The 18084-nt window shown below is 41.8% G+C and overlaps 1 protein-coding gene across 8 annotated transcripts in view; it reads right to left on the bottom strand.

The window, feature by feature from the left end:
• LCORL (ligand dependent nuclear receptor corepressor like) overlaps nucleotides 1–10969 on the bottom strand; it is a 79324-nt gene extending 68355 nt beyond the window's left edge. For all 8 annotated transcript variants that reach the window (XM_036381590.2, XM_036381584.2, XM_036381589.2 and 5 more), the window contains exon 1: nucleotides 10785–10969. In XM_036381590.2, coding sequence (XP_036237483.1) covers nucleotides 10785–10932 — 148 coding nt within the window. In that variant the 5' untranslated portion in view covers nucleotides 10933–10969. The remainder of the gene's footprint in view (nucleotides 1–10784) is intronic.
• Nucleotides 10970–18084: the final 7115 nt, after the last annotated feature.

Below are 18084 nucleotides of genomic sequence, written 5' to 3'. Positions count from 1 at the left end.
AGAGACATATGCAGCAAGTAATATCACAGACTTCAATAACCTAAATTCAGTTTCCTCAGGTCATACTACAGTGTGTTTCTCTCACAGGTTTTTGTCCTGCAGTGTAACTGCAGAAAGCAGTGATCACTTAAATAAGAAATCCATGATACATTGAATTTTCAGTTCACTCTTTGAAGGTTTGTGGGACAAGGAGCTCTTGCCAGAGGTGACAACAGTAATGTAGACATGACTGATCTACAGATGAACACTTGCTCAAAAACACTTGCTATTTTAAGACTTACTAAGCAGTTTATCTCTAATATGAATTCCCTAGTGAAACTCTGATGTTTTGTGGAGAAGCTCCAGCTCTAAGAAAAAGCTCTGTTCTGTGCAAGTGACATAGTGAGGTACGAAGGAACCAGGGCCCATCTACCATTGCTTCTGAGGGCTGTGCACAAAGCTGATTCAGGGTCAGGACTGATGTGCAGCTTTTCACATCAGTGCTAAGCTCAGAGCCCTCTGGACAATTCCAATGTTTCTTACTAAGATAAGAACTGACACCACAAGTTCCAAATGGACCATTTTCTTATTAAATCCTATTTCACTAGGGCAGAACCCATGTTCTGGAGTCAGTAGACTTCAGAAAGGATGCAGATGAGAAATAAAGGTACTTTCCAATATATCCTAACCAGTCTGATGGTCTTGTTGAAGAAATTCTTTCTGAGAAGGTATAACATCTGGCATTTCAAAAGAGAGGCCAATATGAGTTTAAGGGAAAGTTTGTTGCTGGTGTTTAAAAAGCAGTAAGGAATTAATGCAAACTGCAGTAAGGCACCTAAGAAAAACAAGAAAGGCCAAAAATCAAGAGCCACCTCCCATTTCTGAGGTCCTTAGAGAGCTGTGAGGGCTTGCTGACATGGAACAGGAGTGCATGTTTTTGGACATCACTAGAGCAGACTGGGATTAAGTGCTTATGGCATATACATCAGTTAGAGTTAGGACAGATGTGTTGTCATGGTTTAACCAATTTCAACATCAACTGGCATCTCAACACAAAACTTTGTCACGCCTGCAAGGCATCGTGCATGTAAAATAGCACAGAACTGACAAAAAATGGGGAAGACAAGAACAAGTAATGCTGAAGGAGATGGTCTAGCCTCACAAAGACAATTTCCTTTAGAGTAAGTTTTACCTTGCTAAATACATTTAATCAACAATTAAAAGCAGCAAGTACATCAGAAGTTCTGACTCATTGCAGAGTGTATGATGCAGGCCTCAAAGATAAACAAATGACATTTCATTTCACATCTAATTAAATGACATGCAGGAATGTACCTGCAATGAAGCAAAGAACCCAATAGGATCTGCACAGTTGAAATTTCTCTAACCAAAGGATCTCACTTCCTAATAGATCACAGGACAACTATAACTGAGTAAGATTTAGGCATCAACAGAAAGAGGCGTGGCAGGTCCTCAATCAGGACAGCTTTGAAACTCTAAATATCACAGGAAGATCTCTGAGCTCAAAAGCCACAACAGAGAGGAACACACAACAGGTGGCAAAATTCCCAAGTAAGTAGGGATCACAGAACAGGCTTGGAAGGGACCTTAAAGCTCCTCCAGTTCCAGCTCCCTGCTGTGGGTAGGGACAGAAGTGGGTTTCAAAATGGTAGAAGTGAGTTTATAAAGCTCATTTCCCCAACAGCCATTGTACTGTATCACTTTCAAGTTTGTTTAGTCAAATACTATGCATGAAAGTTGAAGGATGGAAAGAAGGACAGAAATGGTCCAGGAAGAGTAAGAAAACTGAAGGAGCATGAACCAGAATCACAGGTAACTCCACAATCACTGCATTATTTAGCTGATAGCACAGTAAACTTTTGAAACAGCTTGTCACAGCTAGCACTCAAGCCCATACACAGAACAGTCTAAGGCAGCAGTAAAACTCAGATTCTATTTTTCTTCCCCCCATCAATGGCTTACACCAGAATGACCTAGATCTGAACTAAGGTCACAAAAGAGTAGCCATTTGATAATCCTCCCCCATTTTCAGATTAGGGGGCTTAATAGCCACCCTTAAGTGAAGTCAGATCTTGACATTTAGCTGGGCCTTGCTGTGGCACACTCTGTTCTGTGAGCCAGCTGTAATCATAAGGAAGGCTCCTTTAAAGCTGTCTTCTACACTCTACATTATATATGGCAGCAATACTATTTCATTAGCAATCAAAAGATGTCCAGCAGTTTTACAGCAGTAGCATTTTAACCTGGTGTAGTGCTTTTCAAATTGAAAATAAAACTTTTAAATAAGATACACAAAGCTTTTTGACAATAGTTATGAAAAGGAGGAGCACATTCAACCCTAGATTAATTACACTTCCCTCTGACCTATTACTGGACCATCAGACTAGAAATGCACTAAAGCTAGTTTATAAAGCTAAATATTCCATAAAATTCCATGAAAGTGGAATTATGACAGTGAGAACTATTACTCACATGTACAACTAACTAGCCATTAATTAAGATGATTTGAAGAAGCTGGGAACCATGGAAGGAGGAAGATAAATACTTAAAAATCTGAAAATTTAGCATTTTTAAAATAAATTAGCAACATTTTACAATAAAACACACTGAAAACCAGTAATTTTTCCCCCTGAACAGCGCTTTGACCATGAGTAATCAACCCCCAGGTGCCACAAAAGCTAGGATGTCTCATAATTGGATATCAGGACTCTAATAAGTTATAGAGAAAGTGAAAGCAAGGGACAGACTTAATGAGGTCAAAAATTCAGTGAGCTTTCATTTACCAACAAACTTAAAAAAACCAATTAAAACAGGAAAAAAAATTACATCTAGTGACATTTACCCAACTCACACTCCTGCAATACAACACTTGCTGCTATGGAGATACAAGCCTGGATGGATGTTGAGAACCAAACACAAGAGCAGTAACTGAGATGCTAGAAGAATTTTGCCAAGAATAAGATCTTTATCTAAGAAGGGGTTAATCCAGCTTCTCAAGATACTACACAGGAACCTGGACTGTGCCAGAAGTGGATAACAAAAAAAAATGCCTGACAGTGGCTCTTTGATCTGCAGAGTGACATGCTTGCTGCTGACCACGCCCCATAAAAAGGAATTCAGCCTCCACAGCTCAGTGCATTTCTGCAGATTCAGAGGTCTCTGCTCTTTGCAATGCATCTTCTGTGCCCTCACATGCTCAAACAGATGAGCCACTACCATCCATCTTCCCTACTCTTCCCTCACACTTCTGCCTGGCTTCTTTATGCCTGTAGTAAATGGAAGGATGAAGTGGTAGATTAGCAGTGGAAAAAGAAGAGATGTATCACATAACTTTATATCCCCAAACAAGGTTGCGTTTGATTTTGTTTGGTTTTGTGCTCGGTGGATTTTTTTCCTAATGCATGATAGCCAAATGTAGAATGTCATCTTACTTTTCAGAAGTTTGATACTATACATGTGAACCACAGTAATTCAGTTCTGTTCCAACCTCTATTAATGTTCCAACTTATCTTATCAAAGTTCCCACCAAGCACATTGAAGAGAGCAAAGTTCAAGAATAACATAAAAGACAGTAGTTCTAACTGGGACAAAGAATTAAGTTAGTAAAGTCTATAAAGCTATGCCTGACCTCTACATAAACACACTGAACTCTAAAGGTTAGAACAACAACTTACTTTGAAGCCCTGATACTTGAGTCATAGTCAAGAAAAAGGGATCCATTGTAACCATGTACTCAAAACACCCATATAATGTAGCTGAAAAATAAAACAGGCAAGGGTGGAAAAGGGAAAGAGGCACTAATTTTTCCTGTTTTAGCTGTAGGCAGCACAAGCCCCAGCTATTTGAGAACAGCTGGAATACAGCTCCTCAACAGCATACCCTGATCTGGTAACTGATCAGCACAACACATGCCTATTATTACTTTCCTCACATAGCAAGGCAGTTCAGGAGACCCAACTAACAGAAAACCAACCCAGAGCAACAGCAACAACAAAATTTACAGTAGGCCTCCCACGCTAACTTAAAACAGAAGGGCAGTTCACTGTTACACCAGACAAGTTCTACTACAAAGGGAGAACAAGTGGAAAGATCCTATTGTTAGTGGTACTGTATTCTCTCTCATCAACAGTCTTGTTGGTTGGGAACAGTCTCCAGCCAACTTATACTCTTCAAACAACCAAAAATGTTGATAAAATAAGCAGTTGTTAAAAATCAGAAGCCTTGTTCTCCCCATTAAAGCTACTTACACTTAACTCAGGGGAAAAAAACAGGTACACCGTAAACCTGATTGGAAAACTGATCCAAGTTAAACTAGATCTGACCTTTTCTTTCCTCTTCTTCCTCCTGCCACGTTTCTCCTCCTGTTTTCTAAGTTAGTGTTAAGCTAGATTAGTTTTACAGTCTAGTTTGTTGAACTGTTTAATAAATGAATGGTCATACCAGTCAACATAAATCATGAAGGTAGGTACAGTGAGTTCAGAAAGAAAAACAACAATACTGTGTCATGCATCAACAAAAAATCCCCTGAAAGTTACCAACCTCAAGCATTAGAGTGCACAGTTACTAAATGCCAAATCAAGGGAAGAACTGAGAGGGAGCTGCAGTGACTTTATTTGCACTCCATGGTTTTGGTTTACACAAGTTCCAGCTTAGGAAATTCTCAGTGCCTATAAAGTAGAAAATCAGAGTTTCAATTTCTCAGCTCCCTATCAGCACATATAAAGTAAACAGCTACCATATAAGAACATACAATAAGAAAGTTCAAGCTATGCCTAGAAACACTGACAAAGATTACAGTAGTTCCTGGAACACTTAAAAATTGAACTGCTTCCACATACCAGTATCTAGACATAGGGAGCACCAAAAACAATCACAAGTTTTATCAACACTACTGCAGATATGTGTATCTGCTTGCATGTCCAGCAACACATTTCTGTTCCATGTGCAAAGAATTCAAACCAAGCACTGCATGCATGCCACACAATCCATGGATTAGTCTACGTAGCAGGAACAGTTTCATCTTTCATAAAAATTATGCTCCACAGATCCTTCCAATGGCAGTTCTCAAGGGATCAGTGAACTAGTACTGCATCTACAGCTAAATACACAGAACTCCTTCCCAGTGTCTTTTCAACTAAATCTCTGGGTATCATTAATCTAACTTTTCTTGTACTGTTTTCACCACATAGACATTTCTCTCAAGAGTCAATCATAAGATAACCCTTCAAAAACATATGACAGCAATGGGCAATTACTTCTTTCTAAGAGAAAAGCTGATGAGTTGAAATGGATTGTGACAAGATCCAGAAAAGAAGCTGATTTAACACTGCATATTTGAAACAAAGGTAGTCCAACACAAAACAAACCCCATGTGTTTTCTCTTATTTCAGTCTAAAGACAGTTAATTCAATACATACGCTGCAGCAACTTCCAATGACCTATATATTCACACTGACCATTTTTTCCTCTTTTGCTAACTTGTTTTGTTCAGGGGAAATTGAGATGGTACGTTCAGGTTGTGTTCCATTCCTGTCAACTAAACCAATCCAGTGGCTCCTTTCTGTTACTACCCATTCTGCTTCTGTTGCAAAGGCCCATCCCTATCTTTGTGTTAGCAGCAGGAGCTATCAATATTTTTTTTTCTTTTGCAAACCCCCCAACTCTGCAACAGCCAATTGACCAGATACTGGGTTCAAACAGATCAGATAGGGGTCCAGTGAGTGCTGATGCAAGCATCCAAGAGGCATGAACATGTAGTCAGAATTGCAATTACTCCATTCTAGTAACAGTTCCATGGGAACTGTTGACAATGCAAAATGGCATTTTATTGCATTCTTAAGCTGTGGTTCACAATAAGTGTTCAATGCTAGTGCCCACTTACACACCTGACTCTGTAATGCTAGTTTGAACTATTCCCTTAGATGATACCATCTTCCCCCACTGCATCAAAAACTGCCTGTGAACCTGTGCTGTGATTGAGATCTAGATTTAATTCCTGTTCTACTTCCGACATTTGCAGTAACAGTGAGATTACTTCCTTGATCTGCTTCATGCTGGAATCACACCAAGGGTTTCACATCACAGCTTAAAGCACAACAGATCCACAGGAACACCTTACACCAGTAATACTGCCCATCATATTGGGTGCTGGCACTATGGCCATAGCAGGCTTGTTGACTGGAGTGCCAAGGAAGCAAAAGAGTTCAAAGCAGGTATCATACTGAAGTCACTCTTGCATGCCATCTGTTCGTGGCCTGACAGGTGACAGAGCACTGAGCCACCATAACTATCATCAGCAGATACACAAGAACATTACAGATGCATAGTAAAATAGCTGGTTCTCCCACTACTACAATGGCAACCATAGAAAATCACCTAAAACCATGACAGTATTACAAATAAAAAGTGACACTATCCCGCTGCAAAGTGCTTACACCCACATGGAAAGTGAGAACACTGCTGCATATTGTGGGAATAAAGATATGAGGCATTTAATGCAGGAGTGTTGCAAGTGTGGGGATACCAGCAACTGAAGCAGATATAAATCTTTGGTTTGGGGGGAATTCCTCTCCATGGAAAGTACACTTTTGAGACAGTTTGTTCAAAAATAGTAAGCTGGAGCATAAGTTCAAATACTAAAACAAAATAAAAATTGAAAGTCAAGATCTATCAAAACAGAATTAGATGCAATAATGTATCCTAGTTTTGAAGGAAAAAAGGCTGGAAAAATTTAACAAGAGTAAAGGAGTATTTGTATACTACATATCACAGGGATACAAAAATGGATTTTCACTTTGATCAAATTTCAGTTTTCATAAGAAAGCAATACCAAGGCTATTTCCTGTCAAATGTGTGCCCTTGAGCTGCAGCAGAGGAACAGTAAAACTTCTGCCCTTCCCCCAAACAGCAATGTATTTTTTTTAGAAAAAGTAGCAATAATATTTTAATTTTTCACTGAAAATAAAAGTTTTACTTAGACATTGTTGTATTTTTACAACACACTGCAGGGTCCTAGCAAGATTCCAACATCCATGGTTGGAATTACCTGGCACTTTCCATTAAAAAGCCCCATATTACTGCTCCAAACCTCAGCCACAGGCTACTGCAATAACACAGCAAAAAGCCCGACCCTGTGCTTGAACCGTTCTTGCATCCCAGCCATTACCTGGTCTCCCCTCTGTGCCTAATCATGAAAGTAATAGGAACTCAAAGTACTTGCCAACACTCAACCTATGAAGTTCAAGTGCAATTGGGCAGTGGGATCAATTACTGCTTGAAAAAACCTGCATAAATCCTGTTTTTTAAGGCTAATCACAAAGCTAAACTTACAGGTCCATACTGTCAAAGCCTCCCAATCCAATGGAACAGACTTAATCAATTCACATGACAAAGTTCTAATCAAAGAGCACCAGAGAGCACTTTTTAATCCTTGTGATATTCACCTCTATAAAATACCTTGCAATTTAAACCACCACAGAACTCAGGTACTTCAATCCTGAGCTTTCTGGCACTTTTCTATAAATACACCATTTACAATTAGGGTATTTTGTGTTATGCCACAAAGACTGTACCTAAGTCCAAACATACCAGTGAGCACTGTTGACAAGAATAAGCAGTACTTGTTAGCACATAGTATACAGCTGTAAGGACACTACAGAATTGAGATCTCCAGGTGCTTTTTAAGAACATCTAGTTTTGAACTCTGATTGAGTCATGCAAGAGTTAGGAACACCCAATAAGCACAAGTCTAAGCATCTTAGGAATGTCAGTGCTCAACATAACACACACAAAGATTTCCAGCTGAACAGACATTTTGTACTGAACACCTATTTCAAATTTCCATTAATATATTGCAGTCATTTACCATGTGGAGTCTTTTGTACCTTCAAGTATGTTTAGATACCAAACAAACAAATTTTCAGTAATGTCAGTGAAATCTTATCACTGATTTGCTTTTCAAATTCTTTAAGTGTTCAAACATTGTGACATGAGACTTTAAATCATATTCTGCAGGTCACAAATTAACACATCAGGCTGGCAAACCCCAAGCTTCTACATATATGCATGGGCTTCAAAGCTAAATCTGCTAAATCTCCCAGGCTTTGACCAATGAACAACTCAGCAACTGAGCCCTTCAAGCAGAAGTCCCTAACCATCACTAGCCCTCCACTGAATATTATTTCACTCTCACTGTTGTAAGTAAGAACAGTGCTTGCTGTGAGCCTCAACCACTGCCCTGGAGTTATCTCCAGCTCAGTTTACCACTTCCATATAGAAAGTAGATGAGGAATCCTTGACAGATAAATTACTTCAGTGTTCAATTAATTATACTACAGAAATGCCAATATCAAATTTAGTATCAATACAGTAAATGACACAAGACATCAAAATAAAGTTGTTCATCCAAAAAGTTCAAGAACTGGGGGACCACTGCCTTACCATATTGTTTTTCTCATTTTACTATAAACATACAATTCTTGAGAAGAGTGCCAAATCCAAACTCACCACTCCCTCCTCCACCATGCTGCCATTTCAGCCATCAAGGTAACACTAACTTTGTTAGACTCTTCAAATCCTTAGGAATATTTTGGCAAGTGAGAACAATGAACCATTTTTACTTTAGAAGTTATTTTTAGCTATTGCAGGAGGTTATTTTACAGAATTTAATGCAACAGAATTTCAAAGGAGTAAAGGGGAACAAAAACCCCACACAAAAAACCCCCAGCCCAAACCTGTTAAACGTACTCTACCTCCATTATCCTGACTACTCACTTTCTTGCCACTTTGTTTACACTCTCTCTCTGATAAGGGCTGCTCAACAGGCCTGCCGGGTAACAGTTCTTAACTGAGATAGCTCTTGACTAACTATTAAACCATAACCTATGTCCTTTCTCCTTAGCAGTTGCTACTAATCTCAGGGCTCCCTTCTTTTAACTGAATTTCTCATCATGAACATACAAAGAAATCATACCCTTAACTTTTATTCCAAATAAGACAAAGCTGAATGTGAAGCACAACCGTAGTGCAATCAGTGTAAAATGTAAGTAATTATATGACAGTTCTGCACTTTGCAATTCTCAGTGAAAGGCCAACTCAAAAGGCAACTCTGAAGAAGTTCCCTAAACCCAGGAGATCTGCCCAGTAGAGGACTCAACTTCTTGTATTTCTTTACACTTCTCAGGGCGGGTTGTGCTGTGCAACTGTTTCTCAAACACATCTGACAGCATACAATTACCACCAGAAGACTCCTTCAGTCATCCACTGTCAAGCAGACTTCTAGATTTCAGTTTAAATTTTTCAATGAAATGCCATTAAATAACAGCCAGCCACAGAAAGCACCACTTGTGAGAGATATCCATCCTCAGATTTAACACCTTATCACAGCATCTATGCAAATAATCTGGCCCTCCTGTATATTCTAATTAAACTGCATTCTTTCTATTAGAAGCATTATATAGTGTAGTAGTGTTTAGAAAACACTGTACTATAACTTGGAGGAATAAAAAGACACTGCAAGCATACAGAGACATGTTCACATATATACAGGTGTTATAACAGGTGTTTATAAGTGCTCTTGGGGCAACACAGCAAGATCAAGAAGCTTGCGTGTAACAGGCAATTATCGGGTTACTGAAAAACGTAAAAAATCCACGGATAGTGGATTAGTACTAATTGCCTCTAAATACAGGTATGCCAGCTCGTTAGGTATTCACTGCTTACTCTGCTCTTGTCTCAAGCGCCCGCAGAAACACTGAATGAAGTGCTGCTCACTCTCCCAGCCACACTAGATGTGTTTCCCCGCTCAGCCATCGGGGAGGATCGGCAGCGACTCTAACGCTCTACTTTAAGATCAAGGATTCTATTTCCCCAAGAAGGGAAACGACTGTTGAAACAATACAAACAGGCAGTTCCCGGCCTCAGCGTTCACACCCCACCTCCACAAACAAATAAACAAAAAAAAAAAAACCCAAGCGAAGCGCCCGCCGCCCCGAGGCGGCACACGTGCCGAATGCCAGCGCTTACAGGGACAGGGGCCGGGAGGGGAGGCTGCGTTTGCCCGGGCGGAGCGCAGCGGGAGCAGCGCCGGTCCCGGGGCTCCTCCGGGCGGGAACGCCGCCGGTGCCCGCGCGCCCCCGCCAGCCGGACACGCGCGCGGGAGTCACGTGACCCAGGAAACCTCCCGGCACGAGAGCCACCGGGGCAGCCCCGGGGGCGGGAGGGGGGAGAGCTGCCGTCGCCATGACAACTTCCAGGGGGAGGGAAAACTTCAAATCCCAACCGTCAGTGCAGGAGCGGCTCCCTCTTAAAGGCGCACGCACACACAGACACACACACACACAGAGGCGGGCTCCCTTCCCCCCTCCGCCCCCCAGGCACTGGCGATGGAGGAGAGGAGGGGGGCAGCCACCGGCGCTCACCGCGCGATCGACGAGGAGCTGAGACAAAAGGACCCGAGCCGAGAAAGGCTCTCGGTCGGCGATGACGGGAGGGAGCCAGCGGCCCCAGGCAAAGCCGTAACACCCACCCTCTGCTGCCCGGAGGCGGCTTAGGACCTTCGCTCTCCCTTACAGACCCCGTCCCCGCTCCCACCCTCCAAGAAAGCCGCTGGAGCTGCTCCTCCATCCCCGCTCCCCCCCCCTCCGCCCACTCGACAGATCTGGGCTCGGAGAGCCTCGCCCGCCCCGCTGCCCGTTCGTCTCACAGACCCCGCTCGCCGCCCCGTCCCCCGCCCCTCGGTGCCCCCCGCTGCAGCCGGGACACGCCGCCGCCGCCCCCTCTCTTACCCACACAGTGCATGAGCCGGTGCCGCCAGGAGTCGAGTTCTCGGCGGACTCCCCTTCGCTCCGCCGTGCAGCGGGGGCTCCGGCACTGGGAGGCGGCGGCAGGAGGAGCGGGAGCCGCGGCGGCCATTCCTTCTGTTCCCTTTTCCATCTGCCTCTGACCTCACGCCCGCTCATTTACATACGAGCGCGCGCTCCCCCGGCTCCTCTCCCTCCCCCCCACCCCCCTTTGCCTCGTCGAGCGCGCGCCCGCGCACCCCCTTCTCCCCCTCAGCATCCGGCGCGGGGAGCGCGCGCGCCGCCTGGCGGGGTGACTGACGCGCGTCCCCGCTCCCCACGGTTCCCCCGCCCCGCCGCCCTCCCTGCCCGGGGCCCGGTTCTCCCCCACAGACCGCGGGCCGGGCCGAGAACCGGGTCGAGAACCGAAAACCCTTCCCTGCCCGCCACTGTCCCGCTGCCCATCGATTTCCCCCGGCCTACAGCTCCCGCAGGGCAGCGCGCCACCTGCTCTGGCCCGGCCAGGGCAGGCGGCAGCAAGGCACGTCGGGAGCTGTAGTTCGTGAGGGAGGGGAGCGGCACCGCCCCCGAGGTTTCTCTCCGGGTGGGCAGCGCAGCCGGCCCTGCCAGCGGCCTCACAGCTCCGCGCCTCACCGTGCCGGGCTCAGAACACCTCTGAAACCGGGGCGGTTCTCGCCTCCATCCCACGGTCTGTCCTGGGCGCTGCTTGGAGCGGGGCTCCTGGCTCAGGTGCCTGTTCCAGCCCCTCGCCCACACCTGCCCCGAGGCTGCCGCCAGCTCGCCCCCGCCCCGGCCCTGCCAGCACCGCACGGACGCGGCTGTCACACAGCGCTGTGCCTTATGAGCCAGCTCGCCAGATTCACTCCGTAAGGAGATTTTCAAAGTTCTCTGAACTGCTGCCCGGTTCAGCAGTCTGTTTTCAACGGCTTTGCTTTCAGTCCAGTTTTTATGGGGGTGTTAGTGTCATGTAGAGCTGGACAGGGAGTTTTGCTGGGGACTGGCGTCACACAGCGTTATCTCCCGCCACGCCTTTGGAGACTAGCGTGAAAGCTAGGAACCAAATCAGTTCAGTGTCTGGGAGCACGCCTGAGAAGGCTTACTATCAACCTACAAACTGAAGTCAGATTAAGGTAACTGCAAGAAAGTTAACACACAAACGTCAGATTGGATTACTTGGAGCACTTGACAGCCCCTTGGACCGGCGGTTGTGCTGCTCTGTGCAGTCACCCCCGTGTTGTGCCTCCAGCACAAGCACACATCCCTCCGCACCAGTCTAATGTGACAATCGCTACCCATGTCTTGCAGGAGAGCAATTAGCAGTCCTTAATTCCCTAGACAGAGGAATCAAGATCCGCAGTTTTCTCAGATCCCGGTTCGGTCTTTGAGTGCCTCCTCCTCCCCCATGTTCTCCTTCTCATACCAGGCTTTGTAAGCAGCGTCACTTCAGCAAGAAGTTACATTTTCTGTGCCTATTTGGAGGTTGTAATAGAAAACAGGATTTAATAAGGTCATAGAAAAGACAAGGCAGCATTTCTTCTCCCCTTACTCCCCTATATGGGTTGAAGGTGCAAGGCTGGAAGGAACCAAATCATCCTATCTATACCAAATTTTCTTTTTGTTCTCAAGTATGAGCAGAGTTAACAGCAGCAATACTGTGTCAAAACCGCAGAAGACCTTCAAGTTTGAACAATAAAGAAGAAATTATTCCCCACTCATTCATCCCTCTCCAGATCTGTGTAGACTGTAAGAAGCAGGGCTATGTAGGAGTGGAGCCCTGACCACTTTTTAGTGAAGCATATCAGGAGAATGACAAGACTGGAAGTGCAGGCAGCCTATTGCTTCCTCTAACTTTTCATCATGGCAGCCTGCAATAAATAAGCAGCAACTTATGAGTTTCCTTCACCTCAGATCTGCTGGATCTCATACTGGCCTTCCAAACAGCAGCAAAAGTTTTCAGTCTTACCTCAAAGAAATGGCAAAACCCAAGGTAACTCAGAGAAGACAAAACCCACACAAAGTAAAATGTAACCTTATTTGGATAACACAAAAGTTTCAAACTAATAGCATCCTTCCTGTATTTTTTTTTTTGCCATAAGACTGGTTAAAAACAAATCTTTCATGAATTGGCTTCTACTGCAAACCTGATGGATATTTCCTTCTGAACTTCATAAAGATGTTCTTTTTTTATGGGTGAAGGACACATTCAGGAGTTGCTTGTAGAGATCCCTGAAGTTCTGTTCTGCTTCTGCTGGGACAAACAAAGCTTTGGGAACAGATGGCAGATCACATAATCTTTTTGTAAAGAAATTTCATAAAAATAAACTTTGTCACTTCTGTAAAGCAGGTAATTGAGCTTAGGGAATTCAACACAGAAGAATTTTAAATGAATGGTGTTTAACTGAATCCCTGAGCCTACGTGATGTGAATCAGTTTCATAGGGACACAAATGTCCCACATCTGAAGAGTTTTATTCTGAGGTTTCTATGATTAAATAATGAATATGGAAGGAATTACACCCCCCTCTCATTTTGTGAAATTAACATTATTTTTCTTGCAGTTTCAAGGTTTCTCCTGCTTGAGAGACTTCTCCAGGCATGAAAGGAAAAAGTAACAAAGCTGAAAACCTTGGTAGGCAGATTTCAGAGAGGAGAAGAAAAGGACAAATAAAGCGTTTCCAACTGAATTTTTGTAGTTATCTAGGTTTTGAACTCTTACTCCTTCTGAAAATACTGCCTAGAAATCAGATATGCTACAGAGACCAGCTTTGGACCACTCCCTCCCTTGGAGATGTTTAATTTTTCCAAACAAAACTGAACCAGGTAAGCCAAGGATCCTGCTTCATCAAACCTTCAGGGATGTTTTTTTTACATTAGGAGTACTGGTTTTTCTTCTCTATGAAAATTACTTTCCAGCCAAGAGATTACTTCTTATGTGGATTTGTACTTGATTTCATAGAAATATTTCCAGTTTTCTGAACAAGGGTTGGATTAAAACTCTAAGGCTGATTGAGGGCAGAAGCTGAAGCAGTGAGGGGTAGTTTCAATTTAGTTAATTTTAGCTGCCTGTCCTAGCTAATTTTTATGGGATCAGAGTGCCAGTTACTTAGAAATTACTCTGGAGACAAAATCCAGTACAATTTTTTTGAAGATACAAGAATTACTATTGCTGTTCTTCCTGTTTCATCTCATATTAATTTGGGGGTAAAGAGAAATTAAAACACTCAGAGATGCTTACAGTTTGATACCACAACCCCATCAAAATCTGACATTTTGAATTAATTTTTGAACATATTGGGGAGATTTAACTATCTTATTGAAACATTGCAAAATTGTTCATCACCAAAAACTCTTTATAATTAGTCCCCAAAGGTGAAATTTACTCCTGTACAGACAACTTTGCATGGCTCTTTGTCACATAAGTGCTACTTTATGGAAACTGGAGGCAATGATGGAGTGTAATTAAAAGAACCTAACTTGAACAGTCCAAACCTTGTAGCAAGCCTTCTGCAGATGCAATCAGTGGTGAGCTCCTCTCTCACATGACTGCAATTAGTAAACCTTGAAATTGTCAGTGTCTTGGTAAAACAGAAGGGGTTAAATGATGAATTGTGTGATAGCTTTATGAATGAATATTGCAGATAATCATTGATACTTGAAAGATATACCACAACAGAAAAAAGAAGGGTGGAAATAATGACACTAGAGGATATTTCACTATAAACACCGACCTGATCATTCTTTTTCCTTCAGCAGAGGCAGCTCTACCAGCAGCTGTAGAGCAGTAGAGCAAAAATGCTGTGAGAGAGGGACCAGCACATTATTTATCACTTCCATGTCTGTGGTAGCAAGCAGCACAGCCCAGATAAAAAGATTGTCCCTAATCTAGTAGTTTAGACTTGGAATTTTCACAACAACCTCAATCAATGTGAAGATACACACAAATATGTTCATAATCCAGATGTTGCTGATGTTTGGGTTAGGGGCCCTGTGAGTCTTGAAAGTTAAACTCCAAACATTTCTTTGCATTGTCATCAGTTCTAAATGAAAATGAAAGGAAAGGAAGGGAAAATGAAATAACAAACTCTAATAGGAACAATTGGAAAAGTTTCCATTTCACACACAAGTGGAAGAATGAGCTTTTTAACAGAGCTGAAGAGTCAGGCAACTTCAGGTCTCCTCATTGATTTTTGGATCACCAGGAAGAAGTATGATTTGTAAGCATTCCAGGTTTACATCTTTTATATCTCTATGCTCATATAAAATTCAAAATAGTTTACAAATGGTGATGGGTGGATAGAGTATAATTTAATATCAAATATCTTAAATATGAAGAAAGAAATTATCTGTTTACACCTGAAAATTCAGGGTATGTAGAATGTTGTGAGCTGGAAGGGATCCGTGTGGATCATTGAGTCCAGCTCCTGGCCTGCACAGGAAAACCCCCCAAATCATATCACATATTGGGTATATCTCAGGATATATATTTAGTGTTCAAAGACTGTGTATTTCAGTAGAATATACAATTAATAATACTGCTGTCTCCTTATTACAGGGTCTGTTTTTGATTCTCATTGACATTAGCTGATTCAAGTGCCTGTATTTCTGTTGCTGTTATTGACCTAATTCTAAGTACATGAAACATGAATATTTCAGGCAGATGACCATTTAAAAAAAAAAACTTTGTCCTTTGGATAGGAAGGTAAAAAATGGGAATATGATTATTTTGGTCTAGCACTAGTGCTCTTAAATCCGTGAGCATCTAACTAGATGTACTGGTTTAGGGCAACCAAAAAACAAAGTTTGTATCTGAGTGGATGTGCTCTTATCACATCATCTAATTAGCTCAGTGAAAAGCAGGCAGGCTTTCAAGAACACCAATATTCTTCATGTCCTGTTTACTTATATCAACTATTTTAGTTAAATAGAGATGTCACTTCCATATATCAAACTTGTCTTTTTTGTAGCAAGCAAACATTATAATGAAACTCTACAGTAAATGTTTATAAAATAGATGCACCTGGTTTTATGTGGGTAGCTAAAACATGAATAGAGTTCTCCATTATATACCATTTTAGAATATACAGTGAAGTTTTCATAGGTTATTTTCAGGTCTTTGTTTATTGTTATTGTTTAGAGACTAAGGATCTGGTGGTACAGGGGCCATGGTCTCATCACATGTATGATCTGCTACACTAGAGAATGCATTTATGGAGGCTGCATTGTATTTAGACAAACTCTTAGAACTAGAAAAACAATCACACAACTTTTATGGTGAGCTGAGCACACTTGATCATAGTAAAATCATGTTACTTTATAGAATTGTTCCTTAAAGTGGTCAGCAAGGTCAAAAATAAGGGACTTTAAACAACTCAGGCTTGTAAGGTGAAATAAAATATTAACATGCGACTATATGAAAGACTCCATGATGTTATATTATACAAAACAAGTAGAAGAGAAGCTTTTGTTTGGTACTATTTTAAAACATTTATTATTCTCAGAGTGTTCTTATGAGGATGATATATCTTGTTTCAGTACTAGTCTGGCAGCAAAAGGTGTGTTAGTGAAAGCAGTCAGCTTGAAATGCCAGAAAATAACAAATTACTGTAGATTGGGCTGCTGTTTTAATGTGTCATTATTTGGCTATTAAAATGAAATTTGGAGGGAAGGTAAAATCCGATATATACTCCTAAGTGATGTCTCCACAGCACCATCTATCAAATATGGCTGGTTTTCCGTCCATTTAAACCGTTATCCTATGTTCCACACAGCCGAGTAATGTCACTCACTCTCTCTAAAGTTTCCCATGTGGCCAAGTAATTTAAGTATGCCATCACCAGAGCAACTCTGCAGCTGAAAATATACTGCTATTAAATCCAGAGAGAATAGATCACTAATTGCAGCTTAATATTAGAGATGGACATGAAATACTGAGCCAGCCATCAGAGAATGCTCTGGTAATCCAAACTTGTGTTATAATTGAAAAGACAAAGGACTGTTTATGTCTTCATGAATGACTTTTACAATTATAGTAGCTAAGAACTTAGTAGCTGTCTTACTTAGCTAAAGCTAAGACAAGGACTGCTACTTTTGTTGCAGACTACAGCTCAATTATTATTTAAGCTAAGAAAGAATTTTTTCCCCTAAAACCTACCGTTCTTTGTATGGAATGTCACACTGGGTAGGTTTCCCTGTATGAAAGTTGAATCAACAGAGTATGTCACAAGATACAGCATATGTGGAGCATCACAGGAGGTGGTTCCTTCCCCCGAAGGATTGCAAGAGCAACACCCAGTTCTCAAGCTGCCTGCTCCACGAGAGCCATTGCCCAGGAAGCAGAGCATAGGGTATCATCTCCAGGTCTCTACCATCTCCCCAGGAGTGTGAGTCAGTGATGAGGAAGGTGTATGCATGTTTTTGATTTTACTGCAGAAATTCATGTTTTAGAGTCCTTTGCACCTCTTTCCAGCTCAGTTTCCAGAATAGGCTGCAATTTTATGACCAACCTAACCAGCATCCCCCCTGAGTGGTAGTCACTTGGGTAAGGCAGTTTATTTCCTGTATTATCACTTGCAAAATCATCACCTCTTGAAGTAGAACTGTTAATGGATTGATTTAGAACAACTATTTTTATTACATCTTTAGGCTTCATCCTATCAATTTTATGTATAGCCTTTCTTTTAGCTGAATAGCGTGTGGTTTAAGCTATATTCTGAATCCCTCACTGATCTCCCCTTTCCCTCTTTTCCTACCAATTCTCTATCTTCATTTTCAGGCTAAACTCATTGAATTGAAAAAAAAGTAGAAGAAAAAGAAAAGAAGGAATACTGTGTATGAAATTGACTCTCCTTTTAGCAAAACAGGGAGAGTAACGTGACTTCTCAAATCCAAAATAAGGTGAAAAAAAGTTATTACTGTAATGCAACTCTTTCAGTAGCTAGATCAGTCTTGTGGGGTTTAGTTTGCTGTGACCTTAGATTTCTTCACATAACTGCATTCTTGAAATATTTGGATTTTTATCTGCTGGTTCTCAATAAGTATCTTTTCATGTGGTTATAATCAATCTCAGTAGTGCTGCAGAAGTACTGAAAATAACATTTCTGTTTTGTAAGGGCAGTTAATTCAACATAATCAAGATGTTCTCTTATTTTCCCTTTTTTCATGCTGAGATTTTAAAATCAAACATGGAATTTTTTTTCATTCATGTTATTTCTCAATCAGTTTTTTTTATTATTATTTTCTTCCATTTACCATTTTCACATTAATTTTAAAGACTGTTTTTGTATTAG

The sequence above is a fragment of the Molothrus ater genome, chromosome 4, assembly GCF_012460135.2.
Source record: "Molothrus ater isolate BHLD 08-10-18 breed brown headed cowbird chromosome 4, BPBGC_Mater_1.1, whole genome shotgun sequence".
Taxonomy (NCBI): domain Eukaryota; kingdom Metazoa; phylum Chordata; class Aves; order Passeriformes; family Icteridae; genus Molothrus; species Molothrus ater.
This window is presented reverse-complemented; position numbering and strand designations above follow the sequence as displayed.